At 41.6% G+C, this 22,752-nt stretch overlaps 1 protein-coding gene across 1 annotated transcript in view; it reads left to right on the forward strand.

The window, feature by feature from the left end:
- Positions 1-22,752, forward strand: part of LOC102386534 (CUB and sushi domain-containing protein 1) — a 796,348-nt gene that overhangs the window by 674,836 nt on the left and 98,760 nt on the right. The window contains exons 35-37 of the mRNA XM_006032113.1: positions 114-183; positions 2,744-2,860; positions 11,641-11,850. Of these exons, the coding sequence (XP_006032175.1) occupies positions 114-183; positions 2,744-2,860; positions 11,641-11,850 (397 nt within the window). The remainder of the gene's footprint in view (positions 1-113; positions 184-2,743; positions 2,861-11,640; positions 11,851-22,752) is intronic.

Below are 22,752 nucleotides of genomic sequence, written 5' to 3' on the forward strand. Positions count from 1 at the left end.
CTCTTTCCTGCCTATGCAGGGGGTCAGACTCGATGATCTATTGAGGTCCCTTCCGACCCTAACATCTATGAATCTATGAATTACTTAAATCTTTTCTCACTTTATATACACAGGGCCGTTCTCATATTTCTTGTATGCCTGGAACAGTGCGACGTTGGAACTATCCGTCTCCCCTCTGCCTTGGTATGGATACATGTATTCTGTATATGCTGTTGTGCCCAAGATTGGCAGGGGGCTTTTGGTTAAGACACAAAATGTGGTTCCTCACTGAGAGTGGAGTGCTTCCTTTCTCCCTTTTATCTACCACAGTTTATTTAGAACTGTTTTGGTTTTTTAGAAGTTTTTACATCCACCCTTAAAGCATATTCTCCTTTTTGACACCTGATCAGTGTATGACTATCATTTTATTTATCTCATCACCAAAAGCTGTCATTAATTTAAAAATAATTCTGGAAACAAATGTGGGCAAATGTGACAGCATGCGTCACATTTGCCTCAGTCCTCATGACATTCCTTCCAATCCTAATTTTCTGTGATTCTATGATTCTAAACAAGTTAACTTACAAACACTTGATAAATTCCTGTTGTTTTAAGTTGGTAAAGGATTAATTACTGAGGAGACAAATTCATTCAAATCAATAGTATATGTTAAAAAAATTGAAATAAAAAACAAAAGAATATAGGAAGTTTTAATCTTAGGCTTTACCTACCATTTAGTATTTTATTAAATTTCTACTAAAAAGTCTGTTGAACATTTTTTTTTTCGACTCAGTGGATTTTTTTTTAATTGCCTAAGTATAGTTATTTAGAATGATGCATATATTCTGCCTTCTAGTAGCTCATAAGGAGCTATATTTTCTGTAGAGGACAATATTTTTTACATTTATCATTATAGGAAATAGTGATGTTTGAGATATTTTCCATTTTCTTTTCATGAGCTTTCTCCTCCTTCAATTAATTTGACAAGTAATCTACTTAGGAGACCCTTCTTAGTTTCCCAATATAACTCTCATAGTTCATTCTACAGTCCCTGAAATATTTGGCATGTGGTAGTATGAAGTACTGTGGTAGTATGATGTTAAAAAAATCAACAAATTTAATCTAGCGTTGCAAATTCTCTTCCATACTATCCTCCTTGTAATATGGATAAGAAAAAAGAATGTGAACAGAAGCATTTCCTTTGAAATTATTTTTCATAGTTTAGGATGGGTTTTATGAGTCACTGTAAATGGTGTAAACAATACACTCATGAAACAATGTATCCCCTGAGCAATAGGGCTCTGTGAAATTTTGCAGGCAGTTTTGTTTTGACACTGTTTCAACTTGTTTCAAGCTTGAAACAGCAAAATCAAAATGAAACAGAGAGCTTTGAAACAGCCTCAAAACGAAATGAGACAAGTCAACACGTTTAAAACATTTCTAAACATTTTGAGTTTCGAAGCTCAAGCTGGGCTTGCCTGCAGCGAAACAGAAACTAAAGTAAGGAGAAGGATGGAGAAGAGCAGGGAAGGGGTGGGGAAGGATTGCTCTCATTATTTACAATGTAGCTGGCCAGTGAGTGTCATCCATCCCTGAGGTCTCTTCCAATCCCAGTGCTCTGGGGGAGGGATAGAAAAACTGCATAGAAGGCAGCATTGTTTGAACTGCCCTGCTTTCTGCCTTGGTGTCAGCTGAGTGAGGGCGCACCATAACCCACACACAGTGTCACCCACCCATGTCACGAGTTTTGCCTGTCAGCAGCTAGAGGTGCAGGGTCCCAGGACCCAGACTCCACCTGCGCCTATCTCCTTGACAGCTGGCAGGCTTCATGGCCACATCAGGGCCTAGCAGGCCTACAGTTTTCAACCCCCTGTGCCCTAAGACAGACAGTCCCACAAATACCCATGACACGAGTTTTACCTGTCAGCAGCCAGAGGTGCAGGGCCCCAGAACCCTTGCGCCTATCTCCTTGAAAGCGGGCAGGCTTCATGGCCTCAGAAGGGGATACCATTTCTGCAAGTTTCACCTAAATCTGTCTAGAAATGACAAAGTAATAGGCTATTTCGAGCTTCCCCATTATAGCCTATGGGTAAAACATCAAAACAGCAAAACTGTTTCAAGGAAACGGAACAGAACAGCAGTTTTGATTCAAAACAAAATTCAAAACGAAATGCTGTTCTGTCAAAATGTCAAAATGCAAGTCAAAACAGAACAGTGCCATTTTGCACAGCCCTACTGAGCAACTCTTAATTAGGCTGTTATCTGCATTTACTGTGACAGCTGATTAATCATTAATTCAGGTTCATGCCAGATCATTCTTCCAGGTCATGGTACCAAATAAAGCACTGACATGCATCCAGTTCAGAGTTCTTTGTGTGACCACTATTTTCGTGCTTACTAGCAATCCACTGTACTGGACAAATGGACATTCTCCAACATAGCTTCCATCTTAGGTGTGTTTTACTCTGAATTAATCACCACAGAGCATTTTCATTCTGTCTCCTTGAACCATTTTGGAAGTAATTCCATATCCAGTGGATTCTCTGAGTTATCAGTATCTGATATATTGTTTTCTGATTTCAAATTACAAAATCTTTTTTTTTTCCCCGCTCTTATGTTATATGTTTTACTGTTTCTGCTGTATATTGGATTTCTGAAATCAATATGCACTTCAGAAAGGAAATATACAATGTAAAGTATTCATTATAATCAAGATAGTAATTATTATTAAAAGAGAGGCTGACTTTCATTGTCTTTTTAATAGCTAAATGTGGTGGAACACTGACAGATATGGGCGGAGTGATCCTGAGTCCAGGTTTTCCTGGTAATTACCCTAGTAACTTAGATTGCACATGGAAAATCTCATTGCCTATTGGATATGGTAAGTAAATGCACATTTGGAGTGAAACTAGTTCAGTTCAACAAATGTTAAATTTACCTAAGAATACTGTAATTTCCAAAATGAAATACATTGAAGCACAAAAATCAGGATAAAACGAATCTTATACCCCATACATAGATATGTGCTTCCTTTCAACTGAAAATGCTTTGTAATTTAAAGTAAATCTTTGTCAGAGCAAAGGGATTATTTGTAAAAATCTATCTAAGAAACTGATTTCAAAGCAATTTAGATATGGTCCATGATGCTGTATGAGATGAAATGCAAAATGTAAATTCTAATTCAATTGGGGATTACTTTTTAAAAAGTAAAATGACTTTTTTCAGTCCCTCACATGACTACTTTAATACCCATTTGAGGGCTGTTTCTTTTTTTCTTCTCCCCCCCCCCCACAGTGTGTTTGTAATTAATAACCTGTAAATTGTATGAAAGTAGTAGTCAAAAAGACTTAATCTCTGGCATCACAAAGTAGGCTAAAAAAGACCTAAGAAACTGGTCTCTCACCCTTCTCATAGCAACCACAAACATTTTATACCTTCTTGGAGTTCTTTATCTATTTAAAATATTTCTTTAAAAAAGTGTCTGCCTCATAGAATAAATGAGTTAGAATGGGGTGATGGTCATAGATAATAATGAATAAAAAGAGCTAACATGTATCTTTATGAGAAATGAAAGGCAATTGAGAATCCTTACTGTGAAAAAATATGGCACTCCATAGTGAGAATATAATGCTGGTATTCAAATAAGAAAATTAACTTATTAAAAATATTAGTGTATTCATGATGCCCTTTTCTAGGAACTTGTCATTTTTTTTTCCTTTTTCAGCTTGCCTTTAGATTATAGTTTCATGTAACCTGACACACGGCTTATATATCATAATAAACTGGTTGGTAGGCTAAGCAATTTGCCATTAAATACCCTGTTGTTATTATTCAAAGTTCTGAATTCAAAGTTATTCAAAAAACAAAATTAGGATCAAATTGACAGCTGATACATATTTTCCTAGCATCATGCTCTTGAAGCTTTTTAGGATAACATGTTGATGTCTGTTTTCTTTTTCACTGTTTACATAGGGGATGGTAGCATTATTTTTATACAAGCAGTCTGTATAGAGTTGAAAATGCCATGTATTGCATGGTACAGGTTAGATTTCAGTCTGACTCTTTTGACAAACATACAGAAAATTCCTGAAGAACTTGTAATGTAAAACACAAGATAAACAAGTAATGACTAAGAAAGAGATGGTAACAACAATAATCAAATGTATGCATTACCCACCCCCATTTGGTAAAATCATACATAAATAGTCCTGCTGACATCAGAGGCGGGGGAGCGGGGGGAAGGGATGGGGGGAATACTGGGCCCTTCACTATAGTAAAGAAATTTTTTTTGTATGACTAACTTAGCGAAGATTAAAAAGAAGACCAGTTAGAAAAAGAGTTATGTTCTTATCACATGTTCACTCAATACATTTGCAAATCACTGGAATGTTGTTATGTTAAGTTAGTACAGTTTAAGAAGATGCTGTTTTGTCAAACCGGCTTTATTTTAATTTCTCAGAACATAGGAAACATTACTAGCATGTTGGAATGAATCTTCCAGTGAAATTATTTTAAATGACAACTCTTAACCTCAATACCCTATACTGTTGACCTAATGAATACAAAAATATGTTCCCCTGTATTTCAGCACCTGCTGTAAGTGGCATTTACTTTTAGGAGCTTTTACTGAGAAGTTTCAACTATCTTTTCTCTAGAGTATCTATTTCACATGACAGCTTTCTAAAATGGTATTGTTTCAATGAAAACACAGTTGTAAGCCTTGGGAAATACAAAAAACTGTTATTAAAAAGGGGATGGATGATGTTGAGAGAAAATAACCAGAAAGGATTTTTTTCTTTCATTTGTCAGACTATGTTGTCTGTTTAGAATCAGATATTTCCAACTTTAATTTTAAAGCAGACTTAAGCATAAGTCAGTTGCAATGTATTATATATTGCATATAATAACCAAACATACAATGGATTTTAAAGGCTGTCAATTGTTTGCTGAAACGAAATTATTTGCTGAATTTCAACAACTTGATAGCTCTTGTAGGTAATTATACTTATTGTTAGTTTGTATTCCTAAATTGAATTTACACATACAAAAACACTAACATAAAGCTTTCACTGGTATAAACATTCTGATGGCCTCCTTTACTAGCTTTGATAAAATTTTGTTAAGATTTATATATATTTATGTGTGTGTTTGTATATTCCATTATATATATATTCAGATTTGGTCCAAACTGGGGACAGTGATTCAATTGGTTGATTCGGATCACTGTCCTGATTCGATTTGGTCGAATCTAAATCTGAAGATTTGATGCTGATTTGGAGAATCAGTGATTCGGCCATAGTCACAACTTTAAATGTTTTTTCTACATACTTTGATGTACCAGACACCGCTCATAAACACTGCGATGGTGGGGAAGATGGAGCAACCCACAGGAATGCACCCCTCCCCCCCCCATGTGCTCGGCTATGAACCTGGAAATGAACCAGAAGTACTTCCGGTCCACTTCCAGGTCCACTGCATAGCACATGGATGGGGGCCATGCCCCCCCCCAGCTCTGTTATCTGCCATGGAGGGACCCTGGTGGCCCCCCAGACCCAGGAGGGTACCAGTCAGTGAGCCAGAGTGGCACAGGGGGCAGGTCCCCCTGTGTGCTCCTCAGTGGACCCAGAAGTAGACCAGAAGTGCTTCTGGTCCACTTCCAGGTCTGCTGCTGAGTGTGCTGGGGACCACCCACCCAGTGCTCCTGTGGGACGCTACATCCGCCCCACCATCTCAGCATTTGCGAGCCACCTGGTACCTTAAGGTATGTAGAAGAAATGTTTAAAGCTGTGTCTATGTCCGAATCATCGAATCTTTCCGAATCTCTATAAATCGATTTGGAGGGCTATGATTTGATTTGGAAAGATTAAAGGGTCTCCTGATTTGATTCAGATTCAGAGATTTGGCCACCAAATTGGGCTGAATTTCTACCAAATTGAATCAGTGACTGAAGCTTCATGCAGCCCTAATTTGTGTGTGTGTGTGTGCGCGTGTGTGTGTGTGTGTGTGTGTGTGTGTGTGTGCGCGTGCGCACGTGCACTAATTTAAACTAACAGTCGTAAATGGACCAGGCCACCTCTAGTGAAGCAATAAAGAAATAGAATAGAAATGACCTTAATATTAGAGTTAAAGAGATATGAAGGAAGCAGAGAGTCAATAACTATTAATTTAAATGTATATCTACTTAATTCCTCTCTTTTTTCTTTTAAAGTAAAACAAATTCCACTATGGTTACTCTCTTTAATTTAAGACTGCTCCATTTGAGTTATTATTTTCCCTTTGACTTTACTTTTTAGATCCTTTGCTTCCTTATGGGTGAAGCTCTTGTCTTGTTTTAGTGTTAAACTAATATTTACTGTATGACCAGGACAACCAAAGTATGATGCTTAACAGTGGATCTTCAAAAAGTCCTGTGTTGACCCCATTTTAAATGGCTTTCTTATCTTCTACAATCTGCTGAAATAATTATAGGCATAATCATTTAAATTCTTAGGTATTATTTCAACATTTCAGGTAGGGACAGACGTTACACATAAACTGGTTTAAAGTGATCAGAAACTGGTTGAAAACTGTAATGGAACAGAGATTCAGTGCACATAAACCAGTTTCAAAATGGCCAAAACCAGTTTAAGGTAAACCTGGTTAAATGTAGTATCAGACTTAACTGATTTGGCTCAAACCGGTTTATGCATTGTCTGTCCCAGACCCCTTTCTGGTTTAAGTTAAACCAGACACCCCCAGCCAAAGCAGGGATGGGCAGGGGCAGGGGTCTGACCAGCTAGGGGTTTAATTCCCCGCTCCTTGTGCCATTGGCAGGGACCTGAGCCAGGTCTACCAGTTTTCCCCCCCTCCTGCTGCAGCAGTGGACACCATGGCACCTGAGGCAGAGGGAGCAGGGAGTGGGGTTAATCTGCCCTCTACCCCTACTGTCAGCTGGTTCTGCCCTCCCCCCTTGCTGCTCCAGTGCCCAGGCTGGGGCACAGCCAGATGCTGCAGGCTGGGCGGATCTGGGCAGTGAAGGGGTTTTGTCTGGTCACCAGTGGGTCCCTCAGTCCTGCTGGGCTGAGGTGCCACTCCCTGGGCATGCAGCAAGTCTGGGGCTGCTTCACAGTGGGACTGCCTTTCTTGGCAGCCCAGCCACAGCACCTCCTTTGCTGCTGCCAATGGCCCAGGCTACAAGTGGGAACTAGTGCACACAACCCTAACCCTGCAAGCCCCATGCCAGCTCCAGGCTCCCCCATCCAGGCTGTCAAGCAGTGGCAGGGGAGAAATGACATGGGTAGAAAATCCCCTCTCCGTCCCACTGCCAGTGCTTCCAGGTGCAGCCACCTGGAGCCAGCACCGGGCTGCACTGCATCTCTGCTGCATCACCACTGCCTCTGGGCTGCCCCATGGGGCAGCAGTGTCAGTAGAGCAGACACAGGGAATCCTGGTGCCAGCTCTGAGTGGCTGCAGCAGATGCTGGCAGTAGGAGGGGGAGGGGCCTCTTTTGCCCTGCACTGAGCAGCCGTTTCTTCCCCATCACTGCTGCTCAGCCCAGATGAGGGAGCTTGGACCCAGTGCAGAGGAAAAGTGACCCCTCCCTCTCTCACTGCCGGTGTCTGCTGCAGCCACCTGGAGCTGGACTGTGTCTGCTCTGACCACTTCCATGTGGTGCAGCCCAGAGGTGGTGGTGACATGGCAGAGACACAGGGCAGCCCATGCCGGCTCTGGGTGGCTGCAACTGGAAGCACCTGCAGTGGGATGAGGAGGGGCTTTTCCCTCCATGCTGAGCATCTGTTTCTTCCTTGCCACCATTGCTATCTCAGAATGGGGAGCCTGGAGCCACAGCAGGGCATGATGCTTCCAAGCTGCAAGGAGCTTCTGTGGCTGGGCTGCCAAGAAAGGAAGTTCCATTGTGGAGCAGCTCAGGGAGTGGCACCTCAGCCTGGTGGGACTGAGGGACCTGCTGGGGGCCAGATAAAGCCCCTCCACAGGCCAGATCTGTGTGGCCATGCCCCTGCCCAGCTGCTGGAGCGGTGAGGGCAGGAGCCCCTTCCTGGTGTGGGGAGGGGGGGCTCCCCGCAGTGCGAGGAAAGTGACCATGGCGGCAGCGCTGTGGGCTCTGCCACCCCTCAGTGTTGCTGTACACAGCCCGCCGCAGCTCTGCCCACCCTGCAGCGGGCCCCCCCACTAGGAAGGGGCTCATGTTGCCAGACATTATAGTGAGCTGCTGTCTGCCCCCTCCTACTGCAGTGGCCTGGCAGAGGCACAGCCAGCCCATAGGGCCCCTTGGTGCGGGCAGAGACTGGGTTATTCTCCTTCCCTCTGTCCTCCCATGGAGGGGACAGCAGGGATGTACTCTGCTGCAGGGAGCAAGCATGGTGGCAACTGGGGGAGGGTAGACCTGGTTGTCAGTATGGGTGGAAGGAAGACTAACCCCCCTCCCATCCCCCTTTGCCTCAGGGGCCATGGTACACTCTGCTGCAGCAGGAGTGGGGAGCAACTGGCAGACCTGGCTTGGGTTCCTGCTGGTGGAACAGGGAGTGGGGAATTAAACCTCTCCCTGGGCTGGCCACACCCCCTCAGCACAGCTTCCCTGCAGCTGAGGGCACACTGTAGCACTCCCAGCTCCTAGCCTGAGTAAATTCAAGCATGTCACAAACCAGTTCACTCTCTGCAGGTTAGACTAACCTGCAAAGATTGAATCAATTCAGGCTCCAGCTTTTTGAATGTCTGTCCCTAGCCTTCATGACCAGGTGAAATTAGTATCTGTGTAGAATGTTGTGCTGTGCCTAACATACCTTATTTGACTATTCCTGGTGAATAACTAATATTGTCCCTATGTCTTCAGTTATCAAAGTTGTTGTAATTGTTACCAAGATAATAATGTAAGCAGGTGGGTCAAAGAAGGACTCTTATTATCCTTCTGTTTTTACTGTAGCAAGATATGTTGCAGTATTTTCCAAAAACTATAAGGAGCAACTAGGTGAGAAAAGTCACAGGACATTTTAATCTAGAGTAAAAATGTTTATCCAGGAAAGAGTAACTCAATGGAAAGTTAGCTCAGTAACCATATTCATTCTGGTTCCTTCATAAACTTTTTTTAATGTGATTTTTTATAGTTTAACTAATAATTTTTAGAAATACTTACCCAAACTGACCATTAAAAAATAATCACGATTTTTTCCTGTCCCCCAAGACCTAGCTAAAGTAATTGATAACCAGGTTTAAATCCTTTATATCAGAGCTTAATCTCAAGGATTGTTCCATAAATAATTTATATGATAAAAAGCCTGAAAAAGAGAGACTAGCAGAACTTTGAACACTTAATTATCATAGTATGATCTATTTTTTCATATCACTGGTTGCATCTACACATGTGCTTTACTGCAGAGTTGACTGATTAGCTCTGCAGTAAAGAATCACCATCTATACATGCACCAGTATTGGGGCACAGTAAATTAATTAACTCCACTGAAAGATAGTACGGCTGGAGACAGTACTATTCTACAGCAGGGTAATAATGTATACTGAAACGCATGTATAGATGGTGACAGAGGCTGGCTGGGGCATGAGGCATGCCTGCTACCTAGCCCCACACATTAGCACTCTTGTGCTTCTGTCAGCTCCTCCACTTCTCACTGCAGCCCCCCAGACACTGGGACTGTTGCCAAACCAGGGCTGCTCCAGCCTGGATCAAATTGCTTCAGGCCCAGGTGCACGTGCAGATGCTGTGCCTGGAAGCAGCTGACTTTGGCACAGACTACACCATTTATCAGAATTTATCATGTCATCTTAATCGCATGTGTAGATGCACTCACTGAGAGCATCTACGTTCAGGATGCTTGGGGTTTCTTTATTATCAGAACAAACATATTGGGTTATTAAATATATATGTAAATTATTTCCAAAATAAGTTTACACACGTGTGTGCACACAAATGCATACTGCAAGTTACTTGAAGGATCTGGTATTAATCAGGTAGAAATGTAGTATCATGCACGAGAAAAGAGCTAGCTCTCATCGACGAATTCAGAGTAAGATCCGAATCCCACTCATTTAAACAAAGAGGCTTGCAATTACATCTTTTCCTGAATAAAGATTCATTTTAATTTCCCACCGTTATTCTGCTATCTGCTTTGTAAAGGTAAGGCCTCAAACCATTATTTATTGCAGTGCAAGCACTTCAGGTTGACTGGGAAAAGCTCAGGACAAGCCTGGGCCTAAGCATTTCCCAGAATATAGTGATCTATTCTTTTGCTGTGCAGGTATATGCTATCACAATGAGATGATATTAACAAGTCTGTAGGATCATTTAAAATGTATGCATAATAAACCATTTGAATCAATCTTCTACTCTTTTAAGCTGAGCATCATGATAATGATGGTTATACCCCCTCACCATGGGCTATAGGGACCATAGCTGGGATGTGCCAAGGTTGTTGTGCTAGCTGTCATGTAAATACCAGATTTTTAAAATAGGCATTTCTTTATTTGATCTGGTAAGCATGCCCAGATCAATACAACAAATTCAGGCTTATTGCAAAAGACAAAGCTTTACCTGGTTCTGTATTTGTGCGTGTGTCCATTCCAGTTCTATTTTACAGAATATGCCTCTGATTATAGTACATATCAGGGAGGTGGGAGACCTGATTTCAGATCCCCATTTCACATGATTTGGAGTGGGACTTCTGATTTACTCTCTCACTTCCAACTGCAAGTGCCCTAACCACTAGGGTATTAAGTAGTGTTGCATGAGCCTCTTTTAATCTCACCTTGCAGATGTATTTCACTCTATATAAATAATTAAATATTCTTTGGACTGGAAAGGGAGAAAAAGAAGTATAGGAAGGAGGGGAATGAGTCACTATATTCTGTACTGCAGTGGTTTGGGCATTCTTTTGAGATGTGGGAGAACAGGTTTTAATTCCTTGGTACAAATCATAATCTTATGGTTAATTTAGGAAGCTCAATAATCTCTTTTCTAGGTATAGGAAGCCTGAGGTCATGCATTCTAGTAGGCAAATAAGTACCAAGGAGTTAGCTATTGCAGTGTATTTGTGGATTTACCTCTAAATTCCCAAATTTAGGGATCCACGTTTGAAAACGTTGGCCACAATATACCATATAGTATATCAAAATAGTATTTTATGTTCATACATGCATAAATATATGAGGAAAGTCTGAAAGGACTGGGGTTATTTAGTCTGGAGAAGAGAAGACTGAGGTGGGATTTGATAAGTCTTCAAATACCTGAAGGTCATTTATAAAGAAGATGGAAATGGGCTCTTTTCCTTGGCTATAGGGGACACAACTAGCAACAATGGCCTCAGGCTACAGCAGGAGAGATTTAAATTGGAGATTAGGAAGAACTGTCTGACTATGAGGGTGGTCAGGCATTGGAATAAGATACTTCAAGAAGCTGTGGAATCTCCATTCTTGGAAATTTTCAAGAGCAGGTTGAACAGACAGTTGGCTGGGATGGCTTAGGGATGATCCTGGCTTGACCCAGGGGCCTGGATTAGATAAATTTGTGAGACCCCCTCTGGCCCTACTTTCCTATGATTCTATAATGATATATACTGTCTCTTTCCTGAATGCATATATTTTAGGATGATATAATTTTTGTATTGAAATTTCTTTTTGTAATTTTGGTTTATTTCCCACACATTTCCTGCACAGGTGCACATATTCAGTTTCTAAACTTCTCTACTGAAGCAAATCATGATTTCCTTGAAATTCAGAATGGGCCTTACCACACCAGTTCAAAGATTGGCCAGTTTAGTGGAATAGAACTTCCACCATCTTTGCTAAGTACAACTCATGAAACACTCATCCATTTTTATAGTGATCACTCAGAAAACAGACAAGGATTTAAGCTATCATACCAAGGTAAGCAACAATTCTTTTAGTATATTTGTATATATTAAGAATTATTTGAGGCATACAAAGTTTTGAGAATGACAGAGGCATATCATGATCCCAAATATTTGTTTTCCATCTTTTAAAACAATTATAGTTGCCTCTCTCAGCATTTTTCATTTATAGACCTGAAAGTGCTTTTCAAATGAAGTATCGCTATTCCATTTTACAGTTGTATAAACTAAGGCGGAGATTAAGTCACTTGCCAAAGTTCATACAACAGTTCATGAATAGTAGGACAAATAGAATGCAGACTATCCAATATTTCATGATCTCTCTGCTTGACCTTACTGCTTCTTTTATTCTCAATTTTAGAATTTTTCTTACCATTTCAATCAGTCCAGTGTAAGTTTGCTTGAGTAAAATTAATCAAAAAGTGAATAAGAATTTCACAATTTGATTCTTATTATGTACATGGTTAGTTATGTTGCATTTTAAAATGTACGTGTGTTTATCATGATAATTCTGCAATCTGAATACTTGTGAGAATTAGAAATGCAGAATGCCAAGAAATGCATTCAAAAATAGAAAAATATACTTTGTAGAGGCATATCCAGGTATGATCCTATAAAGACATATGCACACCCTTAACTTTATACATTGAGTAGTCTTACAAAATATGGTGCATGTAATTAAAAACATGTATATCTTTTCAGGATTAGTTCTATGTTTTTCATAATCTTTGAGTTAATGAAATATAACATGTAAACTACTAGTATTTCTTCTATAAGCTTTTATTTTTTCTTTAAGCCTATCATTTCCTTGATATTGTTGAGCATGAATAGCATAACTAATTGGTATGCATTTCTATAATATGAAGATATCTGTAACCTGATAAAGTAAGTACTTGGGCATGGCCAGGAACAGAACATAGATTAGTTGAAAATATTCAGGTTTGAGTATGGAATTAACATCTCCAGCTACTATTTTATTGTGGCAGTTATGGTTTGGTTGTAGTTGGACAGATGTATTTTCTTATGTTTTTCTAGGTAGGTATAAAAACAGTAAATTCAAATATTCAGCTCCATAAATACAGTATACAGCAATGCAGGCTGTATTTCCTTATAGCTCTCTGCCATGTCTCCTGATTAGCACAAGGTAAGGCCCATTCCAAAAGTGTTTCTTTCCCCTCCATCTATCATACTTACCTTTTACTGGCTTCAGTCTAAATAGACTTAATAAGCTGTTACTGATTTCTTGCAGGAAAATTATACTTAAACCTCTATGATAGGCTTTCTGTAATGCTTTTTTTCTAGGGTTACATCCAGGGCAGTACTTATATGACTTCAGGATTTCCTTTTCTTTCAGGAAAAGAATGGAATTAACTGATTTATTTTATATGATTGCTCTGGATATCCATGGGGGGAAAGGTCAAATGTGTTCAGTTTGGTTTGGTGCTTTGTGTAATAATATTTATGTTTGTCTTTTCATATATTTTGTGTGTCTGATTGATACTTTATTGTAATTGGAACTCTGTGATTTTGGTTTGACTGTGTTGCCATTTGAACAAATCTTCATCTCTCCTTTTTTTTTTTCCTAATAAGAATCTAGAAAAAAAATGCTCTTGCTTCGGTCGCACTGCAGTTGAAGCCGCCAGGCTGAAGGAAGCTCCCCCTGCCCCAAGCAGTGCTGTGTGGTGTGACAGAAGCAGGAGCCGCAGCTGGAGGTGAGGGGAGAAAAGCAGCCCTGCTGGACTTGGTGGTTTCGGCCCAGCACGTGGAGCTCTGGCTGCAGCCTCCAGATGCCTTCCACCCGGATGCCTTCTGCCTTCCAAGGCATCCAGGAGCTGGAGCCAGAGCTCCCCATGTTGGGCAGAAGCTACGGGGCTGAAGCTTCCCCCACCCAGAATGGCACTGTGTGGCCACAGCAGCTGGAGGTGAGGAGAGCAGAACAGCCCCCCGTGGTCCTGGCCAGCCCACACCTGGTTGTGCATCTGTGGCCCTGGGTGCTGCACAGGACGGGGGACATGGTGGCACCTACCAGGATTGCGGCTTGTTGGTACCTCCAAGCTGGCCTGGGAAGCCTGCTCCCCAGCGAGCCCCCACCTGTGCTGCCAACTGGGCTGTAACACAGCTGGCAGTGGGCTGGGAAGGGCCCTACCCTGCCCCATACTGGTGCTGCAGGGCCCTTTCCATCCAGCTGGGTCTCCATGACAGCCCCACATGGCTTGGACATGGGGATCCAGGAACAATCTGACTGCAGCCCCCACAGTCCCAGCCCAAGCTGCCTCTCTGCCTCCACCCTCAGCAGCACCAGCAGGCTGGCTGGGCTCAGCCCCACATCCCCAGCTGCAGCCCCAGCCCCAGCCCCAGCCCCAACCCTGGGTGGATAGTAGAGCCATACCAGCCAGCTCTGTCCAGGCCCCCTGTCACCCAAGCAAGAGCAGGGGAGAAAGCTGGGCAGACCCCAACTGGGGTCCCATGCCCACTCAGAGAGGGGGTGAGTTTAATCCCCCTCCCTGTTCCCTTTTGCCTGAGGTACTGCCCCAGCTTGTCCCTGGCCTCAGGGACAAGCCTGGTAAGGGCTGCTTCCCCTCTACCTCTCTAGGCACATCCCAGCTATGATCCCTGCAGCCCAGGGTAGGGGTTTAAACCCCTTAACAATTATACTTAACCCCTGAGGGGGCCTGGCCTCACACCCCAGGTCCTTCCAGCCTTGTGGCTGCTGCAAAGGGAAGGGAGGGCTGCTCTAGTGCGCCCCAGCTTCTAGCCTGAGCCACTACAGGCATGTGCCTGCATTTCCAGAATTAAACATGAATGTCTGTGCACTTGCAAATCAGTTCAATCTTTGCAGGTTAAACTAACCTCCAGCTTCAGGCTCCGGCTTTTTGAATGTCTATCCCTAGGCCATATGTCAGCAAAAGGACCCGCAGGGTCAGAACTGGGTTTCTGTGACAGAATTGCAGATATGGTGTTTCAGGAGTGGAATAACAGTAGTTGCTTCATGTTGGGAGTCATGTTGATTTAGTGTGATTGAGTCTAGTGATCTGTCCTATGACTCCCTCCACTATGCCAGTGTCAGGCAAGTTCTTTTATACTGTTTTAGTATATCTAAAGAGTTTCCGTGTAGTGCTGTAGCCTGCAATCTATATAATATGTTGTAGTATGATACAGTTATGTCCCTTGATCAACAGAAAGTATAACTGTCTTTGTCAGAATACAAGATGTGTCACAGCTTTCCACAATACTCTGTGTTTTGGTTTAGACCCAAACCTATCTTGATGCCATCGGTCCCCTTTCTATTGTATCCCTTTCTTTTCATTCCCCACAATTATATTGATGACAAAGCAGCATTGTGACTGACACAAAATTTGTGAATGTCCTCCTCCTTTGACTTATCTTAATGACTTGGGAATTATACTCCTGGAAGATTAAGTAATATGTCAGAAAACATTTACAACTGAGAGGGGATAGATTCCATAAAAGGATTTTTTGAAAGGGGTTAATTTTTTATATTTGTACTTTGTGGGCACATCTACACATGCAACTAGGGTGGAGCATAAAATTCAGTGCTAGTTGCACCATAGTTTATTGCTCCCAGGAATGCCTTTTGAACATGCACCCAGGACTGCAGCACATTGAGCTGGTTCAGAGCAGCTCTGGCTATCAGGGGGCCCGAGGGGTCAGGCTGCCAGCTTGGGACCACTCTGACCTGACTCAGCATGCTGCGGAGGAGCTGGCTGAGGCATGAGGGTGCTCTAATGGGAAGCTAGCCATCAGGTGGCCCCTGCACTGAAGTATCCTTGTGCCCCAGCCAGCCACATCATTATCCACATGTGCACTGTTGTTGAGTAAAAAACTCTGCAGCAGGATAATCCTTGTATTTACAAGTAGTACCCTGCTGCCAAGTTTATTAGTTTCCTGCAGCCTAATAGGACCACACATGTAGATACAGAGACTTTACTGCAGAGCTAATTAGACAACTCTGCAGTAAATGTCTTATGTAGACATCCGGCCGTGTCTACATGAGACACTGGCTGCACAGTAGCCCATGACTACTGCACAGAAGCGTTGCATGGCAGTAAGTGTGATGTGACGCTACTGCACAGTAGTCACGAACTACTGTGCAGTCAGCATCATGAAAAAGCCATTCCTCAGTGTGACAGTGCAGTAAGTCTACTGCACAGTCATTTAGTACTTGTTTATACGAGTACTTAATGACTGCACAGTGACAACTGTGCAGTCAGCATCTCATGTTGATGTGAGATAAAGTTCTCAGAGCAATGGAAATTTCTTAAAGCATGAAAACTTGCATATATGAACTCAGGACTTTCTGAAGTAACACTGCAAATGAATACATGAAGGACACATTGAGAACTGTGAATCATTGAGAAGCAGCAGTAAAGTGGTAATTTAGTAAGAATCTGTTTACTCTAGCATTAGATTTGTAAGTGGTTAAATGAGACAGAAAATTAGACTAAGTTTAGTTTCATTAACTGGAATTTAGATATTTTCATTTGATTTCTCAATATATATATATATGACATAGAATGCTTTTCTTTTCTGCCCCCAAATTACAGCTATTTCTAAATATGAATTTATATACTTCTCCTGATTCCCACCTCCAAACTATTCCCCACAAAAGTGAGAGAAAAAAGCTAAGGCCACTTCATTAAGAAAGGCATCCATTCAGCCATCCGTACTGTTATAAATAGTATCTGAAATACTGAGTGACTAACTCCTGAATGTTATATTTGAGAAACACAGTATATTACCCTGTCAAAATTATCTGGTCAATTGCTTATTCAATTGGGAAAACAAGACCATCTGCTCAGTTAAGAACTGAAAGAACAAAAATTAAATTGTTTCCTAAAGTATTTGATCTGTATTTATTTATTTATTTACAGTAAAATGAGCCATGAATAACTATATTTACACTTGCACATACACTGTGGAAATAATTTTTAATACAGATCAATTCTTTCTGATGTGTGAAAGCTGATACTTCCAGCAGCTTTGATTTTTCCTCATATCAAGGGAGATAATTTGGGATTCTCATCATAGATTTTGCCTATTAATTCCTCAGGATTAGTAATGAACACAAAGTAGCAGCCTGCCACAAGCAGCATTGGATCTTCTTTTTGAAGCAATGCCTAATGAGGCCACGATGTGGCTCAGGGCCTGTTGGCATCGTAATGTGCTGGAGACTGACTCCCTCCCTCCCTTCCTGGTGGTCACATCCCAGGAAGAAAATTGATATGGTAGAGTGAACATCTGTGGCTGTGGCAGCTTCCAGGGTTGGCTCAGAATTTCTTCTGCTGGAGAAGTTCTCATAGCAGAAGTGGGAAACTCACTGACCATCTCTCTGACTGGGGTAGCACCCACCAAAACCCAAGAGTTCCAGTGACCAATGCATACCCTCTTGTTCTTTTCCAGGGAGGAGACTTCCTCCAGATCACCTAGTTTCTGCATCTCCCTGACCACCTGGTGACACATACCTTCAGCAAACCACATGGCATCTCTGGATTCAGTTAGCATATAGGCTGGAGCTATACTCAGTTGTCCATTCGTTCTATCAGACTTTGGTACAGAAACAGCCCTCTGACAGTCCCAATAGCACAGGCATGCTTCTCCACTCTATCTGATCATTCCAAAATTTAAAACTTTCAACCTGCCACCAGCTTGTGCATCATTTCAGCTGACTTCCTTCAAAAGCAGACTTTATCCAATGTCGTGTCTAAGCACTCCCAACTTTCTTGTGACTAATCTCACACCTTCTGTTTGATGAATAGGCCAAGTGGATGTACAACCTATATTCCCATAGCTATACCTTCCAAATATATTTGCCTTACTAAAGTCTCCAAGGCTGTCAGCAGTTGACATTTTAAATGTCTCAAGTGTCTTTCCCTGATATATCTCAATTTTGCCTTTTCACCTGTAGATAACTCCTGACAGGACTGCCAGTGGCCAAGGTGTGCTGCCCAAGTTATTCTTTGTCCATCAGTTTATGGCACAGTTTATCCCTTGTTTTTTCCAGCAAAAGTCTTCTGACTTTTGATAGGTCTGGGCTCAATACTACTGCTTCCTTTCTTCTGTTTGGTACCAATTTATTTGTACATAATTGGCATTGTACAGGACAAGTTGCCACATGATAGAGAGCTACTACAGGAGTCATCTTCATCATCTTACTCACAAGAAACCACCAAGAACCAGAGAACATGAACAAAAGAACTATAGCTTGCACACTGGACCCAACTGCAATTACATTACAGATGAAACTAAAATTCACAGGCTCATTACTTTTTCTTGCACGAACTCTCCTTTCAAGGGGCTTCAAGCTCATCAGCAATTGCCAGAAAAGTCTTGTTCAGTGCTGGCCTAGAATTCACTTAGTGGGGTATCTATGATTACTGAGGTTTGTTCAGAGTTTTGTGGGAGTGAGACAGGTTCCACATAAATAAAAGTTCGGGCAGTGTTGGTGACAGCCTCTGTCAGACTGTTGCTTACAATTTGCAAAGGATCATGTTACCAGGTTTATAATGTATCCAAGTCTGGGTGAATATTCAAAAGGCCTGCAAAAGAAGTTTGCTAACACCAGGGTTTCTCCCTAATTATTTTCAAGGTGAGATCCTTGAAAAGCACTTATTTTTAAACAGCATGGAGGTGCTCAAGCTTCTCAAGGTAAAAAAAAAAAGACAAAATAATTTCTAACTGTTTATTTATTAGTTTATATAATATTTGTAAAATAATACACCTCATTCTAATAATACACCCTGACACCTAGATCTAATGGAATGATGGAAACTTAAAAAAAAATCCTCCTTTAAAGCCCCATTATGTTTTGGAGTGGGTTTTCATAAAGATTTATTCACATTTATTTCACTGATATGTCCTATGTGAATTTGTTGGAAAGCCTGTGTTATGCTCTATTCATTTATGACACTTTTATCATTGTATAGAGTATGTTATGCTATTTGTATATATCTTTATGATTTTAGACGTTGTTTAGTCAAGGGAATTGATGGAACCATATGTACAGAAAAGTGAGTAGGCAAAGCTGCTAAGTATCTTTTGCCATGGTGTTACTAGGGCAAGAACAACTAGCACTCCCAACCCAGACAGAAGAGGGCACTGATGGGATAGGCACCCCAGTTATTTTCTGCTTGTAATGGGAAAACCAACTGCATAATCAGAAAGACACTTCAGTGAATGGCCCATCAGCTAATAGAATGTCAAATGATCCAGGGAAGATCTGGGACTCATGAGAAATTGGGACAATGCTGATGTGGGGGCAGGGAGTTCACTTGGAGGTGTTTTAAGGGCTGTATATCAGATGGTCAGGGTCTTTGGATTTTCTCAGACTTTGGAGTTGTCCAGTCCTCAGTTAGCAGAATCATCAGGAAAGCTGATCTCTGAAAACACTTTTTCAAGGGGCTAGTGGTAGCCAAATAAGAGGGTAAGAAATTTTACTTGTCTTTTGGCTCAGTCTTCAAACTTACAGCCAGCTTCTCTTGTATGATTCTTTTTAGAGCTGTGTGAAGCTTTGGTCCCTGATTCGATTAAGCAGAGATTTGGCCTGATTCAGCTGCCGAATCTCTGAATCAAATCAGGAGACCCTTGAATTTCTCCAAATCAAATTGGAACCCTCCAAGTCACTTTAGAGACATTCGGAAAGGTTCGTCGAATTGAACATAGACACAGCTTTAAATGTTTTTTCTACATAACTCTAGATAGCAGGTGGCTCGTGAATGATCAGATGCTGGGGTGGATGGAGCATCTCACAGCAGCACAGAGGGCTGCCCAGCTTGCTCAGCAGCAGACCCGGAAGTGGACCAGAAGCACTTCCAGGTCCACTGGGGAGTGCACTGGGGGGCTTCCCTGTGCCCCCCCGGCTCAGCAACTGGTGCCTCCTGCATCTGGGGGGGGGGCACCCGGAGTCCCTCCATGGCTAATTGCTCAGCTGGAAGGGTGCAGGGAGGCCAACCAGCGCACTCCCCAATGAGCCCAGACATGGACAGGAAGTACTTTCAAGAATTCAGGGCCGCCCCCCGCCATGCTCCTGTGGAACACTCCATTTGCCCCTGCATCGCAGCATTCACAAGCCATGCCTGGTACCTCGAGGTATGTGAAAAACACATGTAGAGCTGTGTCTATGGCCGAATTGCTGATTCTCTGAATTGTGGAAGAAATCAAACTTTGCATTGTGGTTGTATTAGAATTGGCAGAGCCATCTAGGTTTATTTAAAGCTATACAAGTGATCACAAGGAGGGTTCTCAAAGGAACTCTGACCTCTGCAAGTTTACAAGCGTATTTATACTTTAGACAGTGAGAAAAGATGCAGGGTTCAGACAAAGCAACCTTGAGAGAAACAGAAAGATGTTGATCATTTGTTTGTCACAGGTAAGCAGTTTACTTATTTAGAAAAAAACACTGTGTTTTGGGAACAGTTATCAGCTTCCGGTTCGGAGGAGAGGAGGAGGTTAAAATCTGCACACAGAGCTTAATATATCAAGACAAAACAAGGCATGAAAGTTTTTTCTTATCTTAGAACATTTTAAAACACATGGCATCAGCATCTTTTTCTCTTCTCTTTCTCTCTCTTTGTCTCTCCTCTTAGTCAAGTAAGAGGCCTGGTTAAACTTATTTCCACAGAATCTACATCCAATCTTCAGATTCAGATTTGGCTGAATTGAAACGGAGACAGTGATCTGAATCAACAAATCAAATCACTGTCCCTAATTTGGGCTGAATCCAAATCTGAATTGAATACTACCCACTTCACACACCTCTAATTCTTTTCTTCTATACAATAAATTCTTTTCTCATTTGTGTTCTTACTGATTGCCTGTAGTAAAACCTAGTTTCTGAGCAAAGGATATTCTGGGCTAGGCCATTTTACAGAAAGGGGGACCTAAAATTTATTTCACAATCCAGAGGAAGACAACCTGGAGCTAACAGGGTAGTCAGCTATGATGTCTGGTACCTGCTGAATTTGTGAGCTATAGGGCAGTGGAGCTGAGGTTTGCAGGGATAAGGAGTTACTGCAGGGCAAACCTTGGTCTGTTCCTTAGGACAAGCAGGAGGGGAAAGTCAGCTCTGCAGAGAGGTTTGTGATAGATGTGAAAATTAAAGCTTGGAAAAACAACTAAAGCCAAGTCTTTAATGGAAACTGTTAGGAAACTTTATATAGTTTACATATTCATTTATCAGATCAACCTGTAATTACAGAAAATCCACTAAGGTCATGTATAAGCATTGGAGTAAACTTTAAGAAACACAAGCTTGCATCATTAGAGATAGATTAAATTTGTATTCCTTTTTACCAATTCATGAAATTAGCTGTCCATTACAGAAATGAGCTGTTAGAAAAGTGCATTTTTAGGAGTAGTAGGATGTTTTAAATTATATCAGTAGAATAACGTCTACTGTTTCAAGATCTCTGGTTTTAACATTTATACCAAAAGCAGTTAAAAAAAAAACAACTTAAAAATTCAGACCATCAATGGCAGAGAGATATTTTGGTATTGTGTTTTGCAGCAGGAAGGAGACAGTTAGTCATCAGCTGAACATGATATAAAAATTAAAGAAGGAACTATAATAATAGTTACACTTTTTGCTTAAGCAGCATAATTTAATTTTATATCACATTATATCAAAGAGGAACAGTAAATTAATTAAATGACAAAGGTGCACCATGACATGTCAGTCTTTTCAGAATTCAGTTTGAAGATAACATGGTGAGCTTACAGTTGTATTTACATGAGATGTGAATAACAGTACAATAACAAAGCCTTTTAGGAAACGTAACTTTTGATGTGTTTTAGGTGTATGATAAAATAGAAATATGATTTTTTAAATGAATGTAAAATAAATAATCAAATAACAATGCAACCTGGATACTCCTTGAAAGAAATAATCATGCATATCAGTAGGCATATGCACACTTAATTCAAACATTCATATACCACTTTCCTTAGGCAACAAGTGTGTCCAGAGATAGGACCTCATCATATGCTATAGCAAACAAGCTAACTAGGACTTGTATAATAGAGCAGTAATATTTTATTTGGTTTTAAGAAAGCATAAAATAATAGCATTCTAAAGTATCATCTCAGAACTAGAAATCATATTGTGTGAAGAAAACTATTTTAGACCTATCTCTTGAGTTGTAAGCTGCTTGGTACAGCAGCTTTCTTGATTTACTATCTTCTATTGTATCTAAAACAGCATCAGTGCTTAACAAAATAATATAGCAGCAGTATTTCTCCTTCTTCTCAAGCCTATTCTGCTAAAATCTTAATTTATTAAGCTTTGCTATGTAAGGTATCAGTGAATGTAGACCAGCTTCAAAATGCTGGAAACTAGTTTAGGATAGACCAGGTACATGTAGTATCAGATTTAATCAGTTTAGATTAGACTGATTTATAGAACTTCAGTACCAAATTGCCTCCAGACTCAATTTAGGCCACTGTTCTCCAGCATACCAGGATGCTATGCAGCTTCTTGCTAACCGCTCCTTGCAGGGAGGTGGGCTAGAAGTCGGCTCATGCCCCCTGCTCTAGCCCAGTGCCTAGCTGGCCCCAGCCAGACTGCACAGCCCCTCTGAGCTGTCTAGCCAGCAGAAGAGGCAGGACTGGGGAAAAAGATCACAATGGATTTCCCCTCTGCAGAGTTGGGGTCCAGCCAGCAGAGCAGCAGGAGAGAGGGAAAAGAGCATGGTGGCTTCCCCCTCTAAGGAGCTGGGGTCCAGCTGGCAGAATGGGCAGGAGAGTGGAGAAAAGAACATGGTAGCTTACCCGCTCTGCCAAGCCAGGATCCACCAAACTGAAGCCCCATATTCATTCCTGTCTGCTCTGCTGGGCAGAGCCTGGCTCTGCAGAGGGGGAAGCCACATTGTTTCCCTCTCCAACCCCCCCCCCCCCCCCCCCCCCC

The sequence above is a fragment of the Alligator sinensis genome, unplaced genomic scaffold (assembly GCF_000455745.1).
Source record: "Alligator sinensis unplaced genomic scaffold, ASM45574v1 scaffold72_1, whole genome shotgun sequence".
NCBI classification, from domain to species: domain Eukaryota; kingdom Metazoa; phylum Chordata; order Crocodylia; family Alligatoridae; genus Alligator; species Alligator sinensis.